The sequence below is a fragment of the Gekko japonicus genome, unplaced genomic scaffold (assembly GCF_001447785.1).
Source record: "Gekko japonicus isolate JY-2015 unplaced genomic scaffold, Gekko_japonicus_V1.1 scaffold19, whole genome shotgun sequence".
Classification (NCBI taxonomy): Eukaryota; Metazoa; Chordata; class Lepidosauria; order Squamata; family Gekkonidae; genus Gekko; species Gekko japonicus.
In genome coordinates, this window is record NW_015164664.1 from 541693 (window position 1) to 568972 (window position 27280).

The 27280-nt window shown below is 52.0% G+C and overlaps 1 protein-coding gene across 2 annotated transcripts; it reads left to right on the top strand.

The window, feature by feature from the left end:
- Positions 1 to 27071, top strand: NLGN3 (neuroligin 3). Of its 2 annotated transcripts, XM_015408957.1 has the most exons (6): positions 1 to 680; positions 8392 to 8451; positions 13034 to 13183; positions 15099 to 15284; positions 23752 to 24541; positions 25944 to 27071. In XM_015408957.1, the coding sequence occupies exons 1-6, from the start codon at positions 203 to 205 to the stop codon at positions 26791 to 26793; spliced, it is 2514 nt and encodes an 837-aa protein (XP_015264443.1). In that variant the 5' UTR covers positions 1 to 202; the 3' UTR covers positions 26794 to 27071. The 2 variants fall into 2 exon arrangements, with proteins under 2 accessions (XP_015264443.1, XP_015264441.1); XM_015408955.1 differs by lacking the exon at positions 8392 to 8451.
- The last annotated feature ends 209 nt before the right edge of the window (positions 27072 to 27280 follow it).

Genomic DNA, 27280 nt, shown 5'->3' on the forward strand with positions numbered 1-27280 from the left:
CCATTCTCCGAAGAGCTGCTCCTTCTGCAAGGGAGCTGTTGTGGGCAGCCCAGCGGCTCTGAAGAGAAGCCTCCCCGTCACCCCTAGGATTGCTCTGCCTGCCTGCTCCCCTTGCGGACGACGATCCCTCTCCATCATGGGGGTCCTGTGAGCCCCAGGAGTCTGCTTGAGGCCTGGCTGCCAGTGCTGCCCTTCCCAGACCATGTGGCGGTCAATCCTCCAATGCCCGCTCCTCTTCCCCTTTCTGCAAGTGCCTGACGCAGCTGCCGGCTGGGAGGTGCGCCTGGCCCTGTGGATTCTCAGCTTCGCCTCCTCCGTGGTGCAGATGGAGAGCCAGGTGTATTCGCCCACTGTCAACACGCACTATGGGAAGCTCCGTGGAGTGCGGGTGCCGCTGCCCAGCGAAATCCTAGGCCCTGTGGACCAGTACCTGGGGGTGCCCTATGCAGCGCCTCCCGTTGGGGAGAAGCGGTTCATGCCCCCGGAGCCGCCATCCTCCTGGTCAGGGATACGGAACGCCACCCACTTCTCCCCAGTGTGTCCGCAGAACATCCACACGGCTGTGCCCGAGATCATGCTGCCCATCTGGTTCACCTCCAACCTGGATTTTGTGGCCACCTACATCCAAGATCCAAATGAGGACTGCCTGTATCTCAACATCTACATCCCCACGGAGGATGGTGAGTCCCCAGCGGGGTGCTGTCAGGACACGTTGCTCTCTCTCTCTGTCTCTCTCTCTCTCAGTGGTTGGTCTCACGCGGTTGCAGCATGCCAGCGTTGCCCTCCCCTGCCTGACGCATGCCGTCTGTTTGTGGAGATGCTTCTCTGGTCACTCTGCTTGTGCCCTGTGCCCTCCTGCTGTCTCTCCCTCTCTCTCTCTCTTTCTCTCTCTGCTCTTCCTCTCTCATATGCGCTGCCTCTCCCCATTACGTCCCTCCCCTGCCATGGCATCATCACGGGCTCCTCTCTTGTGTTGCAAAAGATGAGAAAACTCTCCGGCCGACCTCAGACCTTCTCAGCAAGTGGCTGGTTTGGGGCCACCAAGGGCCAGGTTCTGTCTTGAGTTTGCTTTGGGGTTGTCCTTTCCTCTCCCTTCTCTGTCTCCCCCTCCCCCCCCTCCACCACTTTGTGAAGATTCATACGCTAGTTGGCGGGGCAGGGACTGGCTGGGAGGAACGTGCTCTCTCGTACTGAGACAGCGGCGGCGCCCGCCCAGATGGCCGAGCTGCAGGGCTTCCTTCTCTCCCTGGTGCCTGATAAGTGAGGAGGGCATGCATGGGGCAGCCCCGGGCCCGCCTGGATGACAGCGCGGTGGGACCTGGCCCTTTTGTGGTGAGGCTGGACGCCATTCTCTAACGCTTCCTTTCCAGGGGATCCCCTCCTGACCGGTAAGTAGCAGCACCAGGAGGGCCTTACCAGACTCACCACAAGGGGGGAGGGGAGCCCACCAGTAGGGATTTGTGAGATGTGTGGGGAAGCCCCGTCTCTGCGCAGCAGCACTGGGGAGAGCTGGCAACCCCTGCCCCTCCCCTCCTTCCCCCAGAGGCCAGGTGGGGGGAGGTTCATGCTTAGCACTTCCCTCCCATCCCAGCACACACCTGGCTCTGGAGTTTTCCTCCCAGGGCAGCGGTCCCCTTCCCCCTCTCCTTTCCCTGCGGGTCAGTCCCAAGGGCGGGAAGGGTGGCTGGGGGAATGGGCTATGGGGGGTGGATGGGTGGATGGATGGGCGGGCGAGTGGGGAAGAGGATGGAATTGCATGCCCACACCGTCCTGGAGCCTCCTGTTATTTTGTAGTCTTTTATTCATTTTACAGTAAAACGGATTTCCAAGGAATGCGCCAGAAAGCCCAACAAGAAAATATGTAGGAAAGGAGGTAGGTAGCGAGCCGGGGCTTGGCAGAGGGGCACAGAGAGAAGCAAGAGAGAGAGTGGGAGCGAGGGGCGCCTGGCCTGCCCCCGTGCTGCTGCAGCGTCCCCCTCCCTGTTCTCCGGGGGGAGGTGGAGGGCCTCCCGAAGGGGTTCCTCGCGGGTCTGTCTGCCTCTGTCTTCCCATCTGCCTGGCCAGCGAGCTGAGCTGGCCTCTTGGGAGCTTCCTGAGCTGCTCCCTTTTTGGTACAAGGGGAGATTTCCCACTCTGGCGAGAATCAAAAAGTTGTAGGATCTCCAGCCTTCCCAGCTAGGCACAGTCATCCCTGAATTGTTTGGGATGGTCAGAGAAGTGAGGTGTCTCTGCCTGTCTCTGCCGTTCCCCTTCCCACTGGCAGGGCCAAGCTTCCGTCTTTAAACGTTGGTCAGTGGAACCCGTTTTTGCTAATCCATTTGTATGGTGGCATCCTGAAGAGGTTTCACAGAGGTGAAAGAACAGCTGCCTCTGGGACTTTGTTTGAGGGCCTGCTGAAATGTGTCCGAACAAAATGGTGCCTTGCTGGTGTCGTTTCCCCCCCCCCCAATACTTTGTATGTAGGGTCTGTGGCCAGAACATGGCTGTCTCTAGTTGCCATGGGAACTGCCTGTCTCTGTGTGCCATCTCTGCCCTGGTGTTGCTTCTGCATAGAGCGGTTGGTTCAAGTTCCTTCAGTGTGCGTACATGCCCCGACACACCTATGCACTGAGCTGCACCCACCTGCCTTTTCTTTCTTTCACGTACACCCCTGAGACAGCTTCCTCCTTGTCCACCCTGCTTCTGGGGTCCCTTTGAATGGTCCCTTCCTTATTCTTATTACAGGATAGATGTACAGCATGGATCCCACTACTGGTTAGTCCTGCGCTTCTATGAGCATCTTCCTCTTTTCTTTAGCTGACTCTGAGGAATGCTAGCTGGCTGCCCCTTTGCTGGTTCCTCTTCTTTGGGCCCCTTGGTTTGCTGTACCAGTTGCTTTCTGTCTTACCTATACCTAGGGGTTCTCTCCAAGCACCGAGACTGCCCCGTAGGGGCCCACGTGGTCTTGAGCAGGCCACTCTGTCTTGTATGGTGCCAACAACCAGCCGCTCCAATGACTTTGCCCTGCTCCCAGGGCTCTTTAGGCCCCATCCAAACCCACCGTGGAGGGGAGGAACTGAGAGTCTCCCAGTGCCAGCCCTCAGAGTGATCTTTGGTCCCTCAATCACCTCCCAAATTGGCATGGCTCCACAGAGCTCCAGAATAGCTTGCACACCCTGTTCCTTCCTACTTGGCAAGTGCTTGGCTCAGCTTTAATGATGGAGTGCCAGCTTCCAGATGGAGAATGCTTGGGTAAAAGATATTGTCAGGATATTTCCATTACCCTTCAACCAAGTCAGGGTGGAGGCTTATGGTTTAAGTCCCTCGGATGTGCCCACCAGCTGTGACCAGACAGGTACAGCTTTAAAGCTGAGATGGTGCCTAAAAAGTCTCCTTCAGAGGATGCCGCAACACAGAGTTGAGCTTGAGTGTTACTTCTCTTGGATTTAGACGTATAGGAAACAAGTTTTGCAGGACCCTTTTGGGGTCCTTAAATGTACAACATACTCAATTATGCACAGAAATACCCCATTTATGGACAAAGCATCTTGTGGCATCTCTGCTGAATGGGGCGGGCTGTAGGCTTAGTGCAGAGACCAGAGAGCACATAGTAGAAAGATGACCTGAGCGACCCCCTTGCTGGACATGCTAACTTTGATGCTGCTACCCATGTGTCCAGGTGCATGCACAGAGATGCTCCATCTCAGCCTAGACCCGAGAGATGGTGTGGTCATTACTCTGTGCTGCTAATTGTTCTTGTAATGATCGGTCTAGTCATGAGAACAGTTTGATGGGGGGGGAGGAGTGATGGGGGGGGTGACAACTCATCAGCATATGGTGATTTATTTGTATTAAGAGAAAGTTTAATTACCCACTGACTCCTACTGAGATAGGACTGGGGGGAGAGACGTGGCTTGGAAGTTACTAATGGGATTTTTTTTAAATTATAAAGGAAACCAAATTGGTGCAGTCCCTCCTTCTCTATCTTGTGGGGACAATGTGGCTGCAAATAATGGTTTTCTTTATCTGTAGAGGTGTAGAAGAGATCATTTTTCAAAATTCTTCAGGGAATAGTTAGATGCCCGGAAGTGGGGCTGGGTGGGTTTGTTTTCCTCAAGCCCACAGTTAAAATACATAATGGTGTGTTCTGCAGAGAGATGGGGTGGCCCCAGATGACATCTTGTTCTACAATTGCACCCAGTGTATAAGTTGTCCTTATTACTTGGCAGGATAGGGCCAGTAGCCAAGCTGTTCCAGGATAGCCTGCTTGCCTGTTCAGGTTCTTTCAAAATGGCTTCTTTGTGTGCCAGTAGGAAGGGGGGGGGAGGCATGCTCTCATGCGCGTGCGCACACACACAGGAGAGATGTGCTTCCCCCATGCCTCTTTAAGCCTCACAAGAGAGTCATTTGCTTCCTCATTTCCTTGAGGGCAAGGCATGTGTATGCACACACACACACACGCACACACACAGAGAGGAACCCCCCCCCCAAAAAAGGTTTCCTTCACCTTGATTTATTTCTTTACTTAATTCATTTATATTCTGCCTTTCCTGCCAAGACTAAGGATGGTTAACAAAACAGGCACCAGGTGAAGACCTTAGTGAAGGAGGGAGAGTTTGTGCCTGTCCCTTTTTGGGTTAGATAGTGAGCACATCAAGAGCCAGCGCAGTACAGTGCAGTGATCAGGACTGGACTTAGGACTGGTGGAAACTGGGCTTCAGATCCTCATTAGGCTCTCTGAAGCTCACTGGGTGACCTTGGATCAGTCATACACTCCCCCCCCCCAAAACCACAAGGGTGGTTGGTAAGATACAACAGAGGAAGGGAGAGCTACGTAAACAACCCTGAGCTCCTGGGAGGAAAAGTAAGATAAAAATGTGACACAGATTTCTTGCATCTTGGCTAACTAACATTTCTGACTGTGGGGCCTGGCAGAAGCCTTCTGGTGGCTAGGGTCTGTCCAAGATGCCCAGTTTGCTTCCTGTACTCTTTGTTCTCATGTGTTCTGTTCTGGAAAGATTTTTTTCTTTCTTTAAAGATTTGCATGTCTTGCTTATCAGTCCGCAAGCTGGAAAAAAAAACAAAGAAGTCCTGTGCCAGCCAAAGAGCTTTCTGGTTGCACTTACCCACCAGTGTGTGCCAAAACCAAAGTATCCAGGAGAGCTGTTTAAAGAGTCACCTCCTACATGACTAGCATTCAAACACACAAATACCCTTCTTCTGGCTATGTGGGAGGGGTGTGGACACGTTATACTAACCGGCATCAATCGGTCATCTTCTAGTGTTCACATTGGGGAAGGGCAAGGGTGTTAACCACAGTTCTTGGCAAGGGACTTTGACATTGCACTGTTTCTTTCTGCCCACTCCCAAAGAGGGTATGCACCCTCCAATACACACAGAGACAACTCTGGATGCCAAGGGAATGATCAGTTCTTGAGGCCCTGGGCCCACACAATGAGAGGTGTGGGTCACACCTCTTGACAAGTCTGATAGCTTCCTCTTGCCCTTCCAGTGCCTCATATGTCACTGCTCAAAATACACCAGAAGGTTCTGGTGGTGTCAGTCCATCTTTCCCAGGTTGCACAGGCCTGGGCCCTTCGTGTCTGCTGGTACAGCTGCTGCTGCCCCCTTTCCTCCTCTCAACCCAGTTCTGAGGCAGCAGCACCATGGCAGTGTCAGGCCCATCAAAATGCCAGTCCCCCAGAGTGGCTCTCTTTCTCTCACTCTCTCCCCCTGCTGTAGTACACAGCAAGCTTTGAGAATTAATTCCTGCATTCCCTTGGCTTCTTCTGGAGCCGACCACACAGACCCATGTGCTGGCACAGCTTGTGGGTGGGTGTGGAGATTTGAGGAGGGATGGTGAAGAGGGGGAGGGAAACACACGATTGTCACCTCCCATGGATTTCTCTACTGCCTCTGCAGCTCTAACCTGGGGTGGGGGTAGGGAGCAGAGGCAGGAAGAGGGTGTTGTCCCCAGCAATGCCAGGACAGAGGGCCCTGGTGGTGGTGATGGGGGGAGAGATTCTGTGCTTCTGAATGGGAAATACAGAGTCTGCCTTGGTCTCCATGGTTACCATGCAGGCCTGGAATCTGAGCGAGCAGAGACAGGAGAGCTTTGTTTGGTCCAGGCAAGGCTTTGTTCTCACCCCAGCCTATCTCCTTCCCTCCGACTTTGTGGAGTCTTAGTGCCTGCCTCGTGGCCACTCCTGCACAGGTCCCCTTGCGTGGGATGAGACATGCAGACTTTGGGGGCAGACAGCCAGCCCTTCTTGTGCAGCTTTCTGGTAATGGAAAGCACCTTTGGTGTTACCCTGGCCTGTTTCTGGCCCTGATTGTCTGCAGCCTGAAGAATCACCATGGTTTGCGGCCTGACCTGGATAGCCCCGGCAAGCCCGATTTCATCAGATCTCGGGAGCTAAGCAGGGCCGACCCTGTCAAGTATTTGGATGGGAGACCTCCAGAGAATACCAGGGCTGGGAGGCCAGAGGCAGGCTATCAGGCCACTTCTCTGAATGTCCTCTGTGCCCCAGTAGGAGTCGCCAGAGGTTGCCGAGACTTTCAGATCTCGGGAGCTAAGCAGGGCCGACCCTGTCAAGTATTTGGATGGGAGCATGCGTACACACACACACACACACACACACACAAATGCAAAAATACCAAAAAAAATGTGGTTTGCTTCAAAGCCTATATGCGGTTTGGCATAGGTGGCCTCCTCCAGCCAGGGCAGTGGGGCTGAAGTCACCATGACCTCTGTGTGTGTGTGTGTGTGTGTGTGTGTGTGTGTGTGTGTGTGTGTGTGTGTGAGTGTGTGTGAGTGAGTGAGTGAGTGAGTGTGTGTGGAGGCGTGCTGGCCTCTGCTCTTGTGTGGATCTTTAAACCTAGAGATTAAGGCCTTGCACTGCCTTCTGTCTGTCTGCCTTCCTGGTAGAAGGGGGGAGATCACTGGTCCCTAGAAGCTTACGACGGTAGGTTAGTTCTGGGCAGAAGCCTCACGGACTGTACTTGTTCATGGCTCTTCTGTCGTAACAGTTCTTCATTGAACGTCCTTCAACGTGTATTTTTCAAGCAAGCAACTGCTGCCAGATTAACCAGGGGTCTGCTTCCAGCTGTCTCCTGTGAGCACTGCCAATTCAGGCAGAGAACCACCTTGGCTGTCTTTATTCAGAAAGTTTGGGCTAGCTCAGGAGGAGGAAGCTAGGGAACTGCTCTGTGTGGGGGAGGTCTTCTAAGGATGCAGTCAAAAAGGACCCCCCCCCAAAAAAAAATTAGGACGTGAATTAAGATGCTGTGCTGATTAGGGTGTATAATTGCTTCTCACAGCTTTCTAGAGCATACGAAGAATGTTCAGGAGAGAGGCAGTCAAGCCTAAAAGCCATTCTTGGCATTGCGAGCACCCACTTGCCAAGAGCCCTCCCTTAACTTGCCAGGTGCCAGTCTGGAGAAGTGGCTGGCGCTTTCCTGATTCCTTTAAACAGCCACTTGCCTGCCTTCCTTGAAGGGACAGCAATTTAAATGCTTTTCCTTGATGGCAGATTTCATGTGTCCTTTGCTGCCAAATCTAAGTGTTGTCTCTTCCGAGCATTACAGACACCCAAGGGGTGAATAACGAGGAGATGGACAGAGAGACTCTGGGGAGGTGGGATGCTGGGCCCTCTGTCCCTTTCTAGGATAGCCTACTCTTGTCACATGCATGTGAGCACATTCACACTGACGTGCATACACATATGCACACCCCAGAGAGGTCCACACATCGAGACTGGAATTGTGCGTGCACAGTGTCCAAACCCTGCAGCAATGGGCAGTCAAGGGTCTTCTCCCCACCACATGTGTGCAAGTAAACAGTTACTCTGAGTGCATTTAGCTCCCCAGCCTGACCACAGGGCAGCATGCCCCGTTGCCCACAAATCACCACTCCGTGCTGCCTCCCTAAGCAAAGGCGACTGTGCCACTTCCTTAGCATCAGTTTCTTGGGAGCTGTCGGCTGACATTGTCAAGGTGCCATCCTAACCTTGGCTGCCAGTCCTGGTGTTTCCCCCACAGGAAGAGAGGGACCGCAGGCTGGCTGCTGGAGAGCCCCGTGTGGGGTCTAGCTCCCACCTTCCTCAGGCCTGCCGTCCAGATGGACCCCATGAAACAGAAAGGCTGCTTCGTCCTGTTTTCTCATGCTACCCGCACCCCCGGGAATGGGGGAAGGGAAGCCGCCATGGACAGTCCCCCCCCCAGTGCTGCTTTTGGAGGTCAGTGGGGCAAGTTTATGCTTAGCGGATCCCGAGCGCTGCCCAGGTAACGTGCCCACCTTCTCTGCAATCATGCTATTTTTGAATTCTCTTTTGTTTTCTTTTTTTCTTCCTGTTTTTGTTTTTCTTTCTTCTCTTTCTTTTTTTGTTTTGTCTCCTCATGTTTGGTCCCCAGGCTCCAGCGCTAAGAAACAGGGCGAGGACTTAGCGGATAATGACGGGGATGAAGATGAAGGTATTTGTGTGCGCCAGGTGGCTGTTGCTGCATGAACCCGCTCTCTCACGCTCTCTCATGTGCGCTCTCCATTTGCTGCCATCCTGGGAAGTCCCCAGCTCTTTGTGTCTTTCTGTCTCCTTGTGCTACCGAGCGGCTGCATGGGAAGGGGATGGTGACCCTCGTTGAGCCTCGTCCTCCTCTTCCACGGGGGTGGGGAGAGGGGGGAGGGGGCACGGAGCTGTGGTACGGCCACTTAGGGGCTTGCTGGCCTTCTCTCGCTTGGGGGAATGGGCTGGGCTCTTGGGCAGCACGGGGAGCAGGTAGTGAAGCGAGGCAAGGGGCCCGCAGCTCCGTCTTTCCCGCCAGCATTCTTCTCCACCACTGATCAGAAAGAAACTATTTGGACCAAAGACGTTTCCCCTTCCGGATTCCCCACCACCATCACCACCACACACAGGGTGGCCCTGGGCTCCCGAAGGCCAAGGGGCCTGCCGGCTTGCAGGGGGCATGCATGTGGGACGGGGGCAGCCCAGGCTCAGACAAGGAGCACCCAGAATCTGCTGCTGCTGCTGACGTGTCTCTCTCTCACTGCCTTTCCTGTTGCTCATGTGCTCTCTCTCTCTCTCTCTCTCTTTCTCTCTCTTGGCCACTCTTGGGAATTAGGCTGAACCCTGGAAGGGAGGAGGCTGGTGCCGCTCTGTGCTGTGCTTTCTGGCCTCTCCCTAGAACAAGCAACGGTGCCTGGGTGCCAAACCTGAACCCCTCAGATACACCGTGTTCCCTTTTGGAGGCAGTGTTGGTCAGTGCCTCCTCAGGGCTGCTGGCAAGAGGGGCAACTGCATACACCCTACAAGGCATTGCTGATCTTGAGAGGTGGGGCAGGCAGGCACCCCTTTTCTTCTCCCACAGGCAGGTGTGATAGGAAAGCAGTCACTCCATCCATCAGAGGAAATCTCTAGGAGAAGGGGTGCTGTCTCGTAAAGAGAATGGGCAGCTCTGTGCCACTACCGTTCTGGTGTAGGTGTGCCTGTGCAGCCGCTTGGACAGCCCCCGGAGTGTGGCAGAGGAAGTCATCCTTCAGCATGACTGTGAGCTGTGCTGAGGGTGTTGGAGAGGTCAGAGACTGCCCCGGGGCTTCCCCCTAGCCTGTGAGTTGCTGCGAAGCCCTCAGGATGTTTCTGAACTGCAGAATGTACTGGGGCAGTGGCCAACTTGTTAGGAGAATGCAATCACATGTGGAATGGTCCAGATTGATTTGTGATTATCTTTTTAACAGCATTAGCCCATTCACTTACGGGAGACAGCTACTATGTAAGCAGGTGTCACAGATTCGTTCCCCCTCATGCCACGGAGCTGCCTCCAAATGGGACCAACTGGTGATGGAGCAGCCCACTCCTCGTGTGTTAACTTGCTCTCTGGAGAACACAAAAGAACTCATTCCACACACCCCCTTCCATCAGTATCATAAGAGATAAGCATCTCTCTGGATTGATGGGCATCGCGTTTGCATAACAAGAGAGCTCCAGCCAGGACTGTGTGAAGTGGTTGATCAGCTGCTACGTGGAGGGTGGATAAAAAGCCTCATCCTGTTAATCTGAAAAGCAGCCTCGGAGTTGGAGCTGAAGAAGAGCCTTGTTGGATCAGTTGAAAGTTCATTGAGGTTGCCGTTTCCTACAATGGACACTCAGATGCTCCCCTAAGGCACACAGAGATTGAAGGCAATAAAAGCTTTCCCTTGCTGCTGCTCTGCAGCAACTGGTACACTGCCTCTGAACAAGGACGTTCCATCTATCCAAAATGGTCTTAAAAGTGAACAATAGAATATCTTCCATTAATTTGTCTAATCCTTTTAAAAAGACTAAGAGGCCACAACCACATCTTCTAGTAGTGAATTCCATAGATTAATTATGCATTGTGTGAAACATTTTCTTTTGTTTCTCGGAGAAACATTCTTGGCATCCACTTCCATCACATGATGGGTAATTGTGTAGACCTATAATGTTCCCCTTTCATTGTCTATCTTAAAATACATAAACTAAAATACTCCAGATTTTTAAGCCTTTCCTTGTAATTGTTTTGGTCTCCCTTTTCTGCATTGGGTCCAGTTCTACAATATCCTTTTGCAGATGGGGGGAAACCTGAAGTGTACCCAAGTATTCCAAATGCATATTCTGCACTTTAGATCTCTATAGTGGCATTACAATACACACTTTGTTTTGAGTCTCTTTCCCAATTATTCCTAACATAATTGGCTTCTTCTATCCTCTTGTTCTTCTGTATAATTAATAATTCTGTCTTTGATATTGGTTTGCACCAGTTTATTTGGGACAAACGTTAGGGTAACTAGTCCATAATTCCCTGCTTTCCCTTGAAACCTCTTTTAATATTGGTGTTAAATTTGCTTATTTCTAGTCTTTCAGGATCTTCAAGGAGGCTGATTTCAGTTGCATATTATTGTTAAAAAGCAAAAAGCCCAGTAGCACCATTAAGACCAATAAACTTTATTGTAGTATAAGCTTTCGAGAAACACAGCTCTCTTTGTCAGATGCATTTTTGTTAGGAGATCAACAACTTCTTATCAGAATTATTTAAGAACCTTGGGGAAATGCCATCCAGACCCAGCTCAAGAAACTGTGAATGCAGCAAATGCCAGGAAGAAACCGTTGAAAGTCCTAGCTGTCTTCCTTGAGATGGCTTCACTCCCATTAGGCAGCTGTTTTGTCCCTGAAGCAAATCCCTAGGTGTTCCCAACCCCTGTCAGGGCACTGAAGCATCAGCTGGGGTTTGAGAGGTCAATGTAGGAGTCCTTCTGTCTCCCCAGAGTTCCAGAGTCGAGGGAAGGAAAGCCAAGTGGGAACATTCTGTACCATGGAGGGGTCAAAAGGAGAGGCTGTTTAAAGGAAGCCCTTAATGCAATGGGGTAGGAGTATGGGAGCCCATTGAGCTTGCATCTTTGGCTGAAGTCCCCCACCTGTCCACATTACTGGCAGCAAGCATTGTGGGAGCAGTGGGATTCCTCATAGTTTTATCATTTTTTGTGCCTGAAAACCAAATGACATCTTGTCAATTTAGCACGCAGAACAGAGGGCAGAGGTTGGACTCATCAAGAGCTGCTGGGGGTCAGGAGTGGTGAAGATCGGGCTTTGGCATTCTTTCCCTGCTCTCTGCTCCCTCCCAGCACCTGGCCTTTCCAGGCAAAACAGATTCCCCCCTGTCCAGCCACCTTGAGCTGTGACCTTACCGGAGCCTTTTTGGCTCTTTAAATACTGACGAGTGTACTTAGCCGGTGTTCTTGTTTGCAAGGGCAGATCCATGCATGCCACTGCTTCTCTGCTAATGTGCTAACTTTGTGGCTGTGCTGGGTCACTGGGCATGTCAGGAATGGGTGTCTGGCTACACCCACATGGGGTCTTTTGGTTGCCCAACTTCTTCAGGATTTTACTGGGCTTTCCTAGGTTGATATGGAGGATGTGATAAGCACCTTCTCCCTGTCGACAGAAAGTCCATCCTTGGGATGATGTGTGGACCTGGCTGTTTGCCCTCTGCCTTTCAGGGCACAGTTGTGTATAGATGGGGTCTGGTGAGCCCGGCCCACCTTGGCAACCTGGAAACACGGGCCCAGCGTGGCTAGGCAGTGCTGCTGGAGTGGGCCTGATTAGTACTGTGGGGCAGGGGCTCCTTATTGGGGTGGGGGAGGCACACAGAAGCCTCCCACCTCCCAGTTCAGGCTGCCCTAGGTGGGCATGTAGTTCTTCAGGGGCAGCACCTGCTAAGAGGGAGGGGGAGAGAAGGAGAGAGAGGGGGGGGAAAGAGATGAAGACTGAGCAAGACAGGATCTAGCTGGTACAAACCAAAAAGGGTCCCCTTGCTGGCAGGGATCTGGGGAGAAAAGGAGTTTTGCTTGGCAGAAGGAGATAGCCCAACCCCTCCAGCCCTTTCCTTCCACCTCTGAGACCTACAGCATACCTGCCTGTTTCTACCCTCCCAGTGCATCCCTTCATCCCCATCAAGAGGGGACAGTGTCTCTGCGTTCCCCATAACCTACTCCCCCTACACTCCTCTTATACGTCTGTGATTGGCATAAGCATCTCAAGACTGTGGAGTCTTCTAGAGGGGCAGAACATGAGCTGGTTCTTCCTGCTCAGTTTCTCCAGCCACTTTGCACCTCCGCTCAGGAGACACAATTGCAAACGCTTTCTGAGGTGCTGTCTTGGCCCTGACTCTATAGTCTCTGTTTGACCAGTGTTGGGTGTGTTCTTCCACTGGGCCTGGCTTGGAAAGGGGGGTGTTGACTGGCCCATGACACCTGCAAGCCCTCAGGGTCTTCTCACATTGGCTGCCTTGCTGTGTGGGGAGGGAGCTGTGCTTGCCCCCAAGAAGTTGGAAATTCCCAGGCTGAGGAATGGCCTTGGGTCTCTGTTGGCTGGGTCTTGTGTGTGTGTGTGCGTGTGAGCGCGCACATGTGCGCGGGTGTGTGCTATGAGTGGACAACACCTCCTCCCTAACCCCTTGCAAGGAACTGCCCACAAACGGCCCCAGTGGGCTGGAGGTACCCAAGAAGTTCTGTCAGAGTCCTCTCTCTAGCTTCTCCCCCTTGCAGACATCCGAGACAGCGGAGCCAAGCCGGTCATGGTGTACATCCACGGTGGCTCATACATGGAAGGGACAGGCAACATGATTGACGGCAGTGTGCTGGCCAGCTATGGCAACGTCATCGTCATCACCCTCAACTACCGTGTTGGAGTGCTCGGTAGGGAGCCAAAGACACCAGTTGGACTGGGGGTGCAGGGGCCAGAGTTGCTGCTAGACAGTGATGTAGGGTTAACAACTCCAGGTTGGGAAATTCCTGGAGATTTGGGGGTGGAGCCTGGAGAGGGCAAGGTTTGGGGAGGGGACATCTCAAGGAGGTGTTATGCCAAAGCAGCCATTTTCTCCAGGGGAACTGAGCTTTGTAGTCTGGAGTTCAGTTGTTAATTCCAGATCTCCAGGCCCCGCGTGGAGGCTGGCAACCCTGAAGCGGCATGAGGTGGCTGGGAAGCAAGTATTGGAGCTGCTCTGACCCACAGCTCCATGAGCAGGGCAGGAGACCTTGGCTGGCCTGCAGGGTGGGTGGCCCACCTGGTAGTGGAACATTGCCCCTTTCTAGTTTCTTGACTTTGGCCTTGCTGACATACTAAGACAAATCTGTGCCTGTCAAAAATTGCCCCATGCTGGGTTGTGGGTGTTAATCCCACCCCCAATCTGTACGTGATCATTTCCACACTAAAGTTCCTTCTGGCCTCACTCTTACCCATTTATACCTTATCTCCAGCATAATTTTCCCGCTTACCAAAGCCCAGCCGAGCAGCTTAGCTGCGGTCCCTGCTTGGGAATTCTGTTTCATTTGCACATCCTGGCACAGTGGAGAGCAAATATTGATCTGCAGTTAAATATTGAATAACCATGTTTACCCATCTCCTCCTCCTGCGCTGCCTGGCGAGTGCCGCTAATGAGCTGCACCAACGGGAGTATTCCATGTCCCCGCAAGGGTGCGGCCACACTGCCTCTGGAAACGGATAGGCAAGCCCTCTGGGGCCGCTTTACCGATTCCCTGGGACAACGCTCCACAGAGTGGGTTGGGAGGGCTTCTCCTACCCCAGGCAGGATCTGTCCACTTTGCTGGAGGATTCTTTTGCCATTCTGGCCTGGAGCACTCTCTGTTACCTCCCTCCCCAGTATCCTGGTCCCATGTGGGGTATGCTCCCTCAGTGGCAGAAGGGGGACTGTGCCTATTCTGACTTTGTGAGTGCCGGAGTGCTCCTAGCTGTGCTTGGAGGCAATTTGCGATACTGTTCTCAGTCTGCAGTGGGAACTCTAAAAAAAATGGCCCAACTCCAAAAATGCTTTGATTCCCCCTCCCTCCGGTACATCACAAGGAAGGAGGGTGAGGCTGGCCTTAGTTTCTTCTTTACGCTTTTAAAAATTTATGTGCCACTCTACTAAACATTATTGAGAGAAGCTTGGAACAAAGCAAACGTTCAAGATGCTTGACGAATCGAACATTATCAAGTATCTCAAAACTCCCGTAATGTGGGGGAGACGTCCCTGTGGAGTCACACTGAGGATGCCGTGTATATTCTGCCCTCTGCTTGCAGACGGATTCTTTCTGTCCCTGCCTGTGGGTAATAGGCTTTCAGTAGCTCCCCCACTGCAAACCTTTTGAATATGGGCTGAGCAAGATGGCAGGCTGTGCTTATGATGCTCAATCAAGATGACCCGATTGCCACTAATGGCTGGGCAGGTGCAGAAAATAGCCAACTAAACCAGCGGTGTGGCTCATACATTACGCTCCACAGCAAAGGCTGAGGGGCCCTTCTTCCCTCACAGCTGGCTCCAGTAGTCAGCCTGAACTGACCTGGGACCCTTCCATCATTGTGGACCTGAAAAGGACTTCCCCGGTCTGCCAGGGGAGACCCCTGTGCCTCAGCCCTTCCTGTACTTCAGGGTCCCAACTGGATGAGCTGTACTCCTGAGGGCATTTTTAGCTACTGCTAACAGATTTTTATGGGACTTTGCCTCAAAGGGACTGGCTGCATGCCCTGTGTGGGAGGAGGGAGGGTGGGGATGGGTCTGAGTCATCTTGGACCTGGTGACCTCTCACACGATCACCGTCTGCTTGCCCACAGGGTTTCTGAGTACTGGGGACCAGGCTGCCAAGGGCAATTACGGGCTGCTTGACCAGATCCAGGCGCTGCGTTGGATCAGTGAAAACATTGTCTTCTTTGGTGGTGACCCCTTGCGTATCACGGTCTTTGGCTCAGGCATTGGCGCCTCCTGTGTTAGCCTGCTCACCCTATCACATCACTCTGAAGGTAAGAGAACAGCCCCCTCCCCCTCAGTCTGCCAGGGCTGCATCTACTAGGGGGGCTGGAAAGAGGCTCACCCCCTCCTCCAAATTCCTGGGCTTTTCTACCCATTCTGAGCTGGAAGCCAGGCTATAGAAACACATGAAGAGAGGCGGTGCTTTTCTGTCTGCCTCTGCCGTTTGGATGCATTTTGTCCTCCCGGAATCTCAGGGTTCAAGGTTTGGTTTTGTTTTTTAATTATTTTTGTTTGTTTGTTTGCATCTGCACCCATACTCTTGCAATACATCAGTTGGCGAAAAGTGTTCCCCGGGGTGGGGTGGGGTGGGGGGAGATAATGAAGTACTGGGATCATGAAATGTCTGAGTTTATCTTCCAAAGGGCAGATGAAATTAACAAGGAATCTTGTTGAAGGCAGTGCAGTGGTGCAAAGCCCTCCCCTCCACACACACTCTGTTCCTTAATATATATATTAAAATTAAAATACTCCAGCATGGAGGCAGAGAAGAGCCCAGAGAGGAACTGAGAATTTACTTTAAAGATTATAGCATGAAGGTGCTTCACACTGAGTCATGCCAATGGTCTACCTTAGCCTGCAGGCCCTTACGTGGTGGTGCCTAGGGGTGCCCTGGCAGCTGCCAGCACCTTTCTTTGTGCTGGTCAGATGTTTTTTAAAAGTGGGCAGGGCCAGGTGGGGCTAGAACCCAGCAGGGCTTCTGATTGGCCACTGGAGATCAGATCAGCTGTGCAGATTGAAAGGCATCTTGTGTTGGACAGGGCTCCTGCCATAAATGCTGAAGAGTTCTTATGAGAGTTCTGCCTAACTCTCCCTGCCATTTTGTGGTTGGCCCTGTCTCCTGAGGCAGCAATTGCTGTGGATTGTCTTGTCCGGACAGGAAAATCCAGTTGCTCACTGCAGTGATTGTGGCAGCAATGCAATGTGGATGCAGCTGTGGTCAAGTTGATAAGTAAAAACGGTTGGTGGAAAGGTCTAAGCGGGCATATAGGCTGGTACCGGGAGAGATGGTCCTTCATATATGTGGGTCAGGTTGAAATGCTTTACAGGGGCGGAGGGGGGAATGGCACTTAATAGAAGCAAACTCGTGTGTGGGTGTCAAGCGCCGTCAAGGCGCAGCCAATTTATGGTGATCCCAGCAAGGGGCTTTTAAGGCAAGTGAGAAGCAGAAGTGGTTTGCCATTGCATTGCTCTACAGAGTTTTCCTTGGTGGTCCCCCTTATAAGTACCAACCCTGCTTAGCTGCTGAGATCTGCTGAGATCTGCTGAGATCTGCTGAGATCTGCTGAGATTGGGCTATACCATGACGCCTTCCCTCCAAGCAAACTTATAGCCATCAGTTATCTATAATACCAGTATAAAATGCTCATGATGCCTAGTACCTGTAAGAAGGCAAACAGCCGCCAAGTTGTCCTCAAGGGCAGCCCTTACGTCAGCACATTGCACTAGTCCACCCATAGGGTTACAAGTTAACATGGCTCGCTTGGTTGCACCCAGAGGAGAGGATAATTTATGGATAAGATGCAACTGAAGAAAGGTGTGTGAATATCTCAGTATACTTCAAATAATGATAAAGGGTCCAAAAGGGCTTCAAAACTTCCCTCATGGTCAGTTAATATTACCTTAATTCCCTTTAGAACTTCAGTGTTTCCAAATATCATAACCTCTGTTCTATCTAAACTAAGTCACAGCTTCAGGGCACCCCACTTCTGAGAAGTCTTGTAAAAACATTTGCATGTCTTTAATAAGGACAATTCTTTAGGAGACTGACGCCAAAACCCTACATGCAAAATAGTGCATCTCCAGTCTGAGTGGTCCAGGAAAGGATGGATGGACAGGGAGATGGCTTTGTATGTAGCAAGAAACAAAACAGAACAAAAACCAGGCATGAGGGTGGCTTGAGTGGTTGGACAGGTTCAAATTCCTACCAGACATTAGTTGAAGGGGACATAAGAAACTCTCAAGGCACGGGGTAGCCACAACTGGATCCAGAAGGACAGAAGCACAGCGCTGAGAACAGGCAGCTGTGAAACTGGCCTAAAGGGAGAAGTCAGTTGCAATGATGGGAAGCAACTTGATTGCCCATGAAATGGCAAAAGGCCAAGAGGGGTTAAATCTGATGCAGAGGCATTTTTCAAAACTAAGGATAAGAGCTGCAGGACAAGCCCACTGCGAGATGCTTCTGTTCTTTGCACTTGGCAGCAGAAGGTCACATCCGCATTCCAAGTGACTTTGTAAATGGCGCTGGAAATTCATCATCCATAGCTAAAGGAGTCTGAAACAAAGCACCTGCTGCTGCTGCTGCTGCTGCTGCTATTATTATTATTATTATTATTATTATTATTATTATTATTATTATTATTATTTAAAGGTCTGTAGGGCTAACTCATGCTGCACCCAAGCTAAAGGATGTGTTCTCTGGCCCGCATATAAATCCTGGTCTGGGGAAAAAATGCATCTTGAGACTGGAGGGAACCCAACCATCTGAGCAATAGGACCTCCAAGCTAAGTAGACATGATGAGGCTGGTGCTACCAGACAATGGCAAACTGAACTCAAGTCTGGGTCATCAGGCACAATGTGGGAACCAGCCAAACCCAGTTTTCTCCTTGCTGGAACTGTTTCAGGACAACAGCCACTGGATTGTGTACAAAGGTCACTGGCCCCTATTGGACTGTGTCAGTAACCTCATTGGTGATGGTTCCCCCCCCCCATGCCTTGATTAGCTTTGTTCAATGTAACACAGTAAAGGCTGAGTATCTATCCTCTTTACTGAATCAGAGACTGTGGAACCCTTTTTAAAAGGCTGAATAAAATTAGGAAAAAGCAATGTCTTCCTCAACAATTCCCCTCACCCTTCAAGAGCATTTCAACCTTTCCCTTGGGGTTGAAATTGACTAAACCAGAGGCAGCTTATGCTTCAGTCTTCTTAATTTCATTGCTTCATTGACTTATTTGAGATTGGTGGATCGGCAGCCATAGGGAAATAGAGCGAAAGACTCCTGCCTTTCCCCTCGCCAGCAAGACTCCCCTCCATTCTCATTGCCCTGGGTGACTGTATGCTTTCCTGAAATGACTCGAACGGTTTGTGACTGAAGATAAGAAAATAGGGTGCAAGATGATGATCATTACTATGTATGAAACACGGGCCATGGGAGAGGAGGTTTTTATGGGCAGAGTCCAGGGCTTAGCAGTAGACCATACAAGTTGGGGACCTGCGAGATATTGTAGGGAGATAAAACATTGGGAAACCTCCCCTCCCCTCCCCTCCCCTCCCCAAACCTCCTTCTCTGGGATATTATATGCTCTCAATAGCTTGAACAAACCAGTTTCCCCTTCTCCCTCTGCTTCACACACACACACACACAAACACACACACACCGGTCTTTCCTTTAACTGACTCCCAGCTGTTTCCAAAATTTCAAGGATAATGAACTTGCTTGGTCCTCATCAAGCTAGTGAAGGATGGAGGGGGAGCTTCTTAAATCTGCAAAATGATTCCCCCCCTGCATGCTTGGAGAGACCCCACCTTTGCCTGCGAGTGGTCCCTTGTGCTAACCTTCATGTAACGCCCTTGTCCAGTGAAGGTGGCCATTCGAGGGAGTAATGGTGAAATCATCGTGAAACTGCTACAGCTTCCTTGAATGCATGAGGACCTGGGTTCAATCCATCCCCATTAAGAGGCTCTTGGGTAGCTTGGCTGAAAGAGGCCTTCCTCTGCTGGGGAGCAGCTGCCAGTCACAGTGCTGGGCCAGCTCGACCGATGGGTTGACTCAGTGCTAGGCAGCCTTATACATTCCTCTGTCTTCCATTTGACAGAAGGCTTGCAAGTGGGAGCGCACATTCTTGTTTCTGTACCCAAGAATGTGTCTCTCGCTACTGGGGATCTTCGGAGGTATGTGTGTCTGTGTGTGTTGGTGGAATATATAAATGGAAGCTGAATTAATGAGATGAGTGTGCAGCAAGGGCAGATGGCTATATTAATCAAGGATCATCTAGAATGCTTGGGGAGGGGGTGGTGCATTTGTGTGCTGAAAGGTGGGAGCTCAGACACTGCATCCGGGACTGCGTCCTCTCTCTCCATTGTTCTAATGCGCTAAAGCTTCAAGTGCACTCCTGCCTGCAGAGTGGAGGCCTGGCCCCAGAGCTGCCCTACGGATGCTTGTTAATCAGTGTGCAGGTGGAGGGACTCTGCTCATTCTGTTGTGCAGCCTATTAAAGAAGGAAAAAAGCTTGTTGCTCAAGATGGGGATCACGCCTTTGTTTGCTTGATAATGAGCCTGGCAGGAAGATGCATGCCATGTGGCAGCCCCCAGAGGCAGGGGAGATATGCAGACCCTCTGGGCCAGGCGGTGGAGGAGAAGACGCCCGGGGAGAAGGTGGCCCGCTGTGGGTTTGTTAATAGCCTGGGGATGCCCTTGGAGAGGGGGATGGAATAAAAATAGCGGAGCTGGAATGCTTTCCTCGGCCACTCTACATTAAAAGAGAGACCCCGGCTTCTGATGTTGTCCCAGCAAAAACAGCTTTGATTGACCATTGCAAAGACTAAGGAGGCTGGAGGGTGCAGATTTGAGCCTGTTTGGGACAAGGGTCCCAGTGAGCAGTGAAGCAAAATAAGCCAGTCACGAAAATACCAAATAGCTACATCAAGAACTAAAACAACCACCTATTGTGGGAAAGGAGTAAAGGTTGTGGGGGAGGGGAAGATACAGACCATTTTAACACGTCTGCGTGTTTCCCCTTACCACTTGGTAGGATGTGAACAGAGAGCTTGCACAGGCAATCAAATTATCCTGGGGTAGCCTGCTTATAGGAGCTGCGGTGGCTCAAGTGGGTAAGACGCTGAACTGCAGGTTGTGGAAGGTCGGTAGTTCAGCAGTTCGAGACCCGAGTGCGCCGCATGACGGAGTGAGCTCCCGTCTCTCGTTCCAGCTCCTGCCATCCTAGCAGTTCGAAAGCAAGAAATTGCAAGTAGATAAATAGGTACCGCTTTGGTGGGAAGGTAACAGTGTTCCGTGCGCCTTGGTGTTTAGTCATGCCGGCCACATGACCACGGAAACGTCTTCGGACAGCGCTGGCTCTTCGGCTTTGAAACAGAGATGAGCACCGCAACCCTAGAGTCGTATTCGACTGGCTTTCGAGCGAGGGAACCTTTACCTTTACCTTTAGCCTGCTTATATGTCTCATCCTACAGAGCAGTAAGGAGAATTTCAATTTCACTGTGCAGCAGCTGCCAGTACATGGTCCTCTGTGTGCAAGCATGGTTGTCTCTGTGGGCTCAGTGGAAGCAGCAAGTTGGGACTACTGCAGTTTTTCTGTGCAGCAAACTGTGTTGCGCTAGCCGACTACATTACAGACTGGACCTTGGGAAGCATTTCCCAAACATAAGCAAAGAAAAGCACTGGGGAAGACTACCAAGGGGCATAAGGAAATTTTACCCTTGAAGGCTTTTAGCAGCAGCTTAGAGAAGCGTTTGGCTGGATTAGTATAGTTGTACGCTTCCCCCCACCCCCCCCCCCCCATCAAAAGGTAGACCAGACTACATTGGTGAATTCAAGAGTATCCACCAGCGCAGTGAAGGTGCAGCTGTCTCTGGGCAAGCATAACTTTTTGGTAGGATTCTGCATCTGACAGAGAGCTGGACAACTTGGTGGCCATGAGATCATTTTGGAATGTGTGCTTTTTGCAATGACAGCAAAACATACAACCCCCCAAAAGCCTTGTACTGAATATGAAAGTCAAAACAATCGAAACAAAATTGGGAAGCACAAATGTCACTCCAGTGAAGCCAGTGTACACAGGAGAAGGTAAAATTGCAGTGCTGAATTTCACAACAAAGCATGTTGTTCTGTAGTTTCCCATGACTGTGCTGTTAGGAGCAAGGGCTTCCCTAGAACATCTTTCAGTGAACTGGTGAATTGGGTCTTATGCACAGAAAAACAAAGCAGGGGAGGGGATCCGGAGACAGAAAGGACAATCCAGAAGAATCCCACGAGGCCCTGGTGGTTGTACAAGGAGATTTTTAACAGCCTGAAAATGAAAGGGCAAGTTTACAGGAAATGGAGTGCCGTTATGTGTGACTAAAGATGTGCAGACAGGAATGGCACAATGATGTCAGGACTGAATCCAGCCAGGCAAAGGCCCAAGATGAGTCACAGCAAATAAGCACCAAGAAAGGGGATGCATCCCGTACCTTAGGAATGGGTGGGTAAGCAAGAAAGTGGGGGAGAGGGGGTGGAATGCTTGTGCCGTTCTCTGCTGTTAACACTAATGAACCATATAATACATGACTGGCAACTATTAGATGGGCAGGTGGCCCTGTTCTCTTGGCACTTCCAAGATATGGGACAAAGACAACCTATTTTGGCTCTCGACACTTAGTGCCATAGTGGACACGTGCTATATATGCCTGTTGGTCACCTATCATGGTCTAGGTGGATCCTGCTGACTTCCTGCAGGGGCATGGCCACTAGGAAGGGTATCAATTTGTGACGGGTCAGCTGCTGAAGAAGGTGCAATGGGCAAGTGGCTGAAGCAGGGGCATTTGGACCAGGGGCTAGGCAGGAGGAACAGGCAAGAGGTCAGTTTTTGTGCAGGCAGCTCAAATGAGCAACTGGGCGTTGGGCAGGAATAAGACATGGCAGGGAATATGAATGCGGAATAATAAAGTAGCACTTCAGGTATGTATTCTGTGTGTATATAGTGGCTTCTGAATGTTTAAAACACGACATGTACGCACTGGTCATTTTTACCAGAGCTCTGTAAACCTTCGTTCCCATACTGAAAGGAGAGCAGAGGATGAGGGAGAAGACCACCCATTAAATTCCTTGCTAAGTTTAGATTGGAACAAGGGTCTTCCACAGGTCACTGCTCCTTCTCTTCACTACTGAGCCCCTTGCTTCAGGAGGTGCTAACTTTGCACACCAAGAAACCCAGACTAGGAGGAGAATGTGCCACATGCACGGGTGCTGTTTGTGCTCAGAGCACTTTACGTAGTTGTCATCTTGTAGTTTTTACAGCAAGCGCTGTAAAATAGTTTGGCAGTATTAACTCTACACTGAAGTTGGGGGGCTGAGAAAATGCCTTGCTTAAGTGAGTGTGTGGCTGAGACAAGAGCTGAAACAGGATCATTTCTGGTGCCCAGTTTGGCCACTGTACGCCGCACTTGCTAGGATGTGCCGTGATGGACCTCAGAAAGTACTGGCTACATTTTTCAGATGCATAACCCTACTTAGAACTGCCTGATTCAGGCATACCCTGAGACTCAGTGAAGGGGTCCTGAGAAAGCAGCAATCCTTTTGACTTATCCCCCCCTCCAAATACACATCACTTTTCACAAGTGAACTAGAGGAACATAGGTGGGAACCTGTTAACATTAAGCGAAGACACAGCTGGATGGGTTTGGGTTTGGGTTTTTTTTTTTGCAGAAAGCAACTAAAAATAGATATTCCTTCCGTGCCTGCTTGCAAAAGAGTAGCTGGTTCTCCCTCTTCACTTGGGGTGGTGGGGTGAGTCGGAATGGCCGTGATTCTCTGCATGTGCAAAGGCCCCTGTGCAGAGAGCGGAGGCCAAGATCCTGGGCCTTTTGCTGCTGGGGGAACAGTGCCCCCTGCCCCCTTCCCCCTGTCTCAGCTGCAGAGGCTGCGTTTCCTGGGGCCTTTTTGTATTCCAAGGACAAGCTGCCTGGAAGAGGCCTTGGCCCAGGGCCCAGCATTCCTCTGCCAGCCCCAAGGCCTTTGTGGGCCCGCTTCCTAGACCCAGCGTCCCCTGCCTCTCATGTTCCCTCCAGCAAAAAGGCTCCTTTGTGCCACTGGGGAATGTGTTGCTCTCCGAGCCCGCATTGGCACAGAACAGGGGCCCAGCTGGGCAGGAAGTAAGGACTGTGCTAACTGGAATCTGCAGGGTTAAGTGGCACAGGCTTAACCCCTTCGCCGCCAGACTCCAGCAGCCTTGCATGAAAGTGGTAGGCCTGTGCCAGCCGTCCCTCATCGGATTGTTCACAGCGGCAGGTGGTTGGGTGGGAATGGGACTCAGCTCTGCCAGAGCATAGGAGCTGCTGGCGATGGATTAATGGACACTGGAGCAGGCTTATGCTAATGCCACAGGCCCAGAATGCACTGCCTCCAGCCAGGCCCGGAACAAAGGCGAGACTGGCCTGATTCTGCTAAGAGGGGGCAGTCTAGCTCTCCCGTGCCGCCCCCCTTCTTCCCCTCTCCTGGTGAGTTAGTGGGATGCTTTACCAGAAGGAGGGGGGCTCTCCTGGGTTCTCAGAAATGTCACAGGCAAGACAAGTCTGCAGGCAGCCTACTCTGTATATCTTAACTTTTTTTTTTTACAGAGGCGAAGATTGATGGGTAAGAAAATGAGGTGTCTTACCGGTTTCCTTTGTCTGTGGGAGAGCTCCTTAGACTCAGCTTGATGGACTGTTCATGTCTGGCGTTTCCCTGTGTTTCCCCTGCAGGCCTTTTCCAGCGAGCCATTATTCAGAGCGGCTCAGCACTGTCCAGCTGGGCCGTGAACTACCAACCTGTCAAATACACCAGCATGTTGGCCGACAAGGTGGGCTGCAACGTCCTGGACACGGTGGACATGGTGGACTGCTTGCGGAAGAAGAGCGCCAAGGAACTCGTGGAGCAGGACATCCAGCCAGCGCGCTACCATGTGGCCTTTGGGCCCGTCATCGATGGGGACGTCATCCCCGACGACCCAGAGATCCTGATGGAGCAAGGCGAGTTTCTCAACTATGACATCATGCTGGGTGTTAACCAGGGCGAGGGCCTCAAGTTTGTGGAGTCAGTCGTAGACCAAGAGAACGGGGTCTCAGGCAGCGATTTTGACTACTCCGTTTCCAACTTTGTGGACAACCTGTATGGCTACCCTGAGGGCAAAGACACTCTGCGCGAAACCATCAAGTTCATGTACACTGACTGGGCTGACCGGGACAACCCCGAGACACGCCGCAAGACACTGGTGGCTCTCTTCACTGACCACCAGTGGGTGGAACCATCAGTGGTGACTGCTGATCTCCATGCCCGCTATGGCTCCCCCACTTACTTCTACGCCTTTTATCACCACTGCCAGAGCATCATGAAGCCGGCCTGGTCTGATGCTGCCCATGGGGATGAGGTGCCTTACGTCTTTGGGATTCCCATGATTGGCCCCACCGACCTCTTCCCCTGCAACTTCTCCAAGAATGACGTCATGCTGAGTGCCGTGGTCATGACCTACTGGACTAACTTTGCCAAGACGGGGTAGGTTCCCTTCCTCCAGCTCTTCTGTATTCTGACCGTCTAGACTACTGCGTAGGGGGGTGCTGTACAGCTGGGGATGCTGACCCTCCTCCTCCAGATGGCTGCACTTGCCAGAAAGTAAGCAAAGGAAGAGGGAGGAGTTGGAACAACAAGGGGTTTTTTTAACGATGTACAGGCTGTGCACTCCAGCGGCTCCCCACTGCCAGCTCCTGTGCAGAAGCACACATCTAGCCTAGTCTCTTTCAAGAGGTGGGCTACAGCAAAACTGAACGTCCTCCCTTTGTGCATATGCAATGATTGGCTGATGCTATAGAGAGCATTGCTGTCGCAGAAAAGCCACTTTTATTTATTTTGATTTTATTGGTCTTATGAATCGCCCACCCTGCAAGCAGGCTCTGGGCGACTTGCAATCTTGTAAAACATTTTAAAAGACCATTAATGCATAATTAAAAACACCAACAGAACAGTAAATTAAACTGATCCAAGACTGCAATACAATTCCTCCTTTGCTGGGCACAACATTGTCCCACATGGCAGGGTAAAGGAGGGTGTGTGGGGCGGAGGGAGGGAGGGAGAAGGAAGGAAGGAAGGAAGGAAGAGGGTGTCAGTCTCAATCTCCCACTGCTGCCCTCAAGTAAAAGCCTGCTGGAACATCTCTGCTTTACAGGCCCTGTGGAATTGCATCAGATCCTGCAGGGCCCGGATGTTATTCCGCAGAGAGTCCCACCAGGTCGGGGCCAGGACCGAGAAGGCCTTGTCCCTAACTGAGGACAGCCAGACATCCTTAGGGCTGGGGATCACCAACAGGTTGTTGTCTGCCGACCTCTGGTGACATAACTTTGAGGGTTAAAATAAGGTATGCTTTGAGAGATCACACAGGCATCCGTGTCTGTTCCCGGAACTAGACTTGTGGATATCCAGTAGGTAATTCAGCCTGGGATTCAAATTAGCTATAGTCACAAGTTTGTTTGGAAAGCCACACATGCTGCAGGGGGGAAGAAATGGCATTATGGGCATCTGTTTTGCTTACAGTTCCCTTGAATGGGCACAGCTTGTACATGTGCCTTTCCTTTGGGATTTTGATGGCCTGGGCGTTGGCCTTCTTCCCTCCGGAGGACTACATCGGCTTTATATTGCTTTCACTTACCACCTTCCTCCCGATGGGGACTCGAAGGGGCTGATATCATTCCCCACTCCTTTATTTAGCCTCTCGACCGCCTTTTGAGATAGGCGAGGCTGGGAGTGCATGACTGGCCCAAGGCAACCCAGCAAGCTTCCATGGCAGAGTGGGGATTCAAACCGGGGTCTCCCAGATCCTAGTCTAACCATCTAACCACATCACCACACTGGCCATCAGACACTGCTGCATATGGTTTCTTTTCTCTGTTTCTCTTTCCTTCAGGGACCCAAACAAGCCAGTGCCCCAAGACACCAAATTCATCCATACAAAGGCCAACCGCTTTGAAGAGGTGGCTTGGTCCAAATATAATCCCCGTGACCAGCTCTACTTGCACATTGGCCTCAAGCCACGAGTGCGTGACCACTACCGGGCCACCAAGGTCGCCTTCTGGAAACACCTGGTCCCACACTTGTACAACCTGCACGACATGTTCCATTACACATCGACCACCACCAAGGTGCCGCCGCCCGACACCACCCAGAACTCGCACATCACGCGTCGGCCCAATGGCAAGACTTGGAGCACCAAGCGGCCGGCCATCTCCACCGCCTACACCAGTGAGGGTTCCCAGGAGAAGTGGAATCCGGAGCAGGACGGGGCAGGCACGCTGCTGGTCGAGAACCCCCGTGACTATTCCACCGAGCTGAGCGTCACCATCGCGGTGGGGGCCTCGCTTCTCTTCCTCAACGTTCTGGCCTTTGCCGCGCTCTACTACCGCAAGGACAAACGGCGACAGGACACCCACCGCCAGCCCAGCCCACAGCGCGCCACCACCAATAATGACATTGGCCACACGCCGGAGGAGGAGATGCCCTCGCTGCAGGCTAACCAGACTCACCACGGGGACTGTGAGGCCGTGCCACCCCACGATGCCCTCCGTCTCACCGCCTTGCCGGACTACACGCTCACTCTACGCCGTTCTCCGGACGACATCCCGCTCATGACGCCCAACACGATCACCATGATCCCCAACTCCCTGGTGGGCCTGCAGACCCTGCACCCTTACAACACCTTTGCTGCCAGCTTCAGCAATACGGGGCTCCCACACTCACACTCCACAACGCGGGTATAGCCGCCCAAGTGCCCCGCACTCCCATGCACATCCCCCACGCTCACTGGACCTGGCGTGGCGGGGGGCGGACATGGCCAGCTCCTCCGGCTCGCTCTTTGGGGATTTCATTTGTATCAAGTGCTTTGACTCTCCTCGTGCCCAGCAGGGGCAGCGGGACCCATCCTGGCCCAATGGAGGACAGCCCAGCAAGGGCGAGAGTCACCCCACCCTTGGCTCCTGAGTCCAGCCACACACCCTGCACAGAAGGAGATCCGGAGCCTTTGGGGCTTTCTGTCCTGAAGGAGGCTCCCGTGGGGCCTTCTGGAGCCATGTTAACCCTGCTTGGGGACAGGGGCTCTGACAGGCACCATCCAAGCCGTCACCCACCTGTCATTCTCTCATCACCACTAGAGATTTACCAATCAAAGTGCCATGGAAACTGCTCTTGCAGGGCCGAGTCGCCATGAGGGACGGCTGCTGGGAACTGCTGGCACCGTGCCTGGGGAGC

Coding starts and splice junctions, on each gene's coding strand:
- NLGN3 (XM_015408957.1), top strand. CDS start 203: ATGTGGCGGTCAATCCTCCAATGCCCGCTCCTCTTCCCCTTTCTGCAA. Junction 8,452..13,033: donor TGACGGGGATGAAGATGAAG/GTATTTGTGTGC, acceptor TCCCCCTTGCAG/ACATCCGAGACAGCGGAGCC. Junction 15,285..23,751: donor CCTATCACATCACTCTGAAG/GTAAGAGAACAG, acceptor TTTCCCCTGCAG/GCCTTTTCCAGCGAGCCATT.